Source organism: Thermomyces lanuginosus (assembly GCF_041956635.1).
Source record: "Thermomyces lanuginosus strain ATCC 200065 unplaced genomic scaffold VTN49scaffold_50, whole genome shotgun sequence".
Classification (NCBI taxonomy): Eukaryota; Fungi; Ascomycota; class Eurotiomycetes; order Eurotiales; family Trichocomaceae; genus Thermomyces; species Thermomyces lanuginosus.
In genome coordinates, this window is record NW_027192383.1 from 1 (window position 1) to 1,826 (window position 1,826).

At 48.3% G+C, this 1,826-nt stretch overlaps 1 protein-coding gene across 1 annotated transcript; it reads left to right on the forward strand.

Annotated features, from left to right (window-relative positions):
* Nucleotides 1-6: 6 nt before the first annotated feature.
* On the forward strand, nucleotides 7-1,555 carry VTN49DRAFT_7332 (uncharacterized protein; the record flags this gene model as incomplete). The annotated part of the gene is made up of 3 exons (XM_069415590.1): nucleotides 7-334; nucleotides 401-1,490; nucleotides 1,549-1,555. 3 exons carry the CDS (start codon nucleotides 7-9, stop codon nucleotides 1,553-1,555), a joined length of 1,425 nt encoding a protein of 474 aa, XP_069264666.1.
* Nucleotides 1,556-1,826: the final 271 nt, after the last annotated feature.

The following is a 1,826-nucleotide window of genomic DNA, read 5'->3' on the forward strand; positions in this document are numbered from 1 at the left end:
AATGCGATGACCACGGACGCGATGAGAAAGAAGAATCGGAAGAGACGTTTCGCCCCGAGAGCATGGATAGGATATTTGGTCGGATATTCCTCATCCAGTACTTATCGCATCTGGAACCCGATTCTGAAGAAAGTGGTCATCACTCGGGATGTTATCTTTAATGAACAGCAAACATATAATGATGAACCTGACGAGCCGACAAATGACCTAAACGAACGGGAGCTTAATCAATTACGTCAGTTCCTCGATGAGTGGTCAGTACCGGATAGTTCAGTGGTACAAGTGAGTCCTACGGTTGAAAACTTGGGACTTGATGATACACTTGATGAAGAAGGTACGTTGTACTCGTCAGCTGAGCTGGTGCGAGATTTCACTCGTGGAATGCACTTGAATGGTGCAGATCAGATTTCAACTTCCGCGAGTACTGCAGGCACAACCTCTCCCCGGGAGTTTAACGATACCGGGCAAGTTGTGAAACCAGCCTCTCCCCAGGGAATTAACGATACTGGGCAAGCTGTAGATGGAACCTCTCCTCGGAGAATAGAAGATACCGGGCAAGTTCCAGGGAGCTCTGTTGGGGACGCCCGGCAACTTCCAAGTCCTGCACGGAGTACAGCGGAAGGGACGCCTGTGGGTAACGACCATACGAATCCGGAGGGTAACATGAGAAACTCCGAGGTGGAAGTTCCCACGCCGCCTGCCTCGCCTCCAGCTGCCTTGTTTGTTACCATGATGGCTGGATCTTCGTACCGACCGGACGGCGCCCACCGTTCGGAAGGATTGCCTGGAGCTGAGCAGTTTACTTTTGGTCTAGGAGATGATGTTCCTTACTTGTCTTTCAACGCCAGGGTTTTCTGTGTAGACAGTTCCACCGGGCAGGGCAAGCTAAACTACGAAGACACATGGAAAGCTGCTTTTCATGCGGGTACGAGGAGTACGGTGGTTAAGGCGGAAGATGAAGCTGGTGGTCTCACCAGAGATGCATTAGAGCGTAAGCGCCGGAGGGGAGAGAAGATTCATCGAAGAGACCTCCCGAAACCTCCGAAGAGACGCAAAGATTTTGAAAATCATCCATTCGGAAAGGACTACCGCAAGGCAGAGGTCGATCACCTTGAAAGTCACTCGGAAATGGGTTCATGGATAGAGGTGTCGATCAACGATCCCAGTGTTCAGGGATACCAGATCCTTGATTGCGGTTGGGTCTATTCCTATAAATTTGATAAACATGGATATCTTATCAAGGTGAAAGCGAGGCTAGTAGTGCGAGGAAATCAGCAGAGAAAGAATCTCGACGAGAGTACCTACGCTGCTACTCTTGCTGGCCGATCTTTCCGAACAATGATGGCAATTGCTGCACGATTTGATCTCGACCTTCTTCAATTTGATGCAGTGAATGCTTTTGTGAACGCCGACATTGATGAAACAGTTTTTATGCGGATGCCACCTGGATATCAGAAGAGCGGGGAAATTTACAGGCTCAGAAAAGCCTTGTACGGTTTACGACGATCACCGCTATTGTGGCAGAGAACCCTTAGCAACGCCTTGAAGGAGCTAGGGTTTACACCGATTCCGCAAGAACCATGCATTTTTATTCGGAATAGCATCGTCATATTCTTCTATGTCGACGATATTGTTCTAGCGTTTCGACCATCCAGGAGAGAAGAAGCACTGAGAACAATAATTCAACTGAAAGCCAGATATCGACTTACAGGCGGCAACAAAATTCAGTGGTTTTTGGGAATACAAGTTTCACGCGATATTGAGAAAGGAAGAATCTGGCTGTCACAGTCGACATACATCGATAAAATAGTCAAGCTTGCAGATAC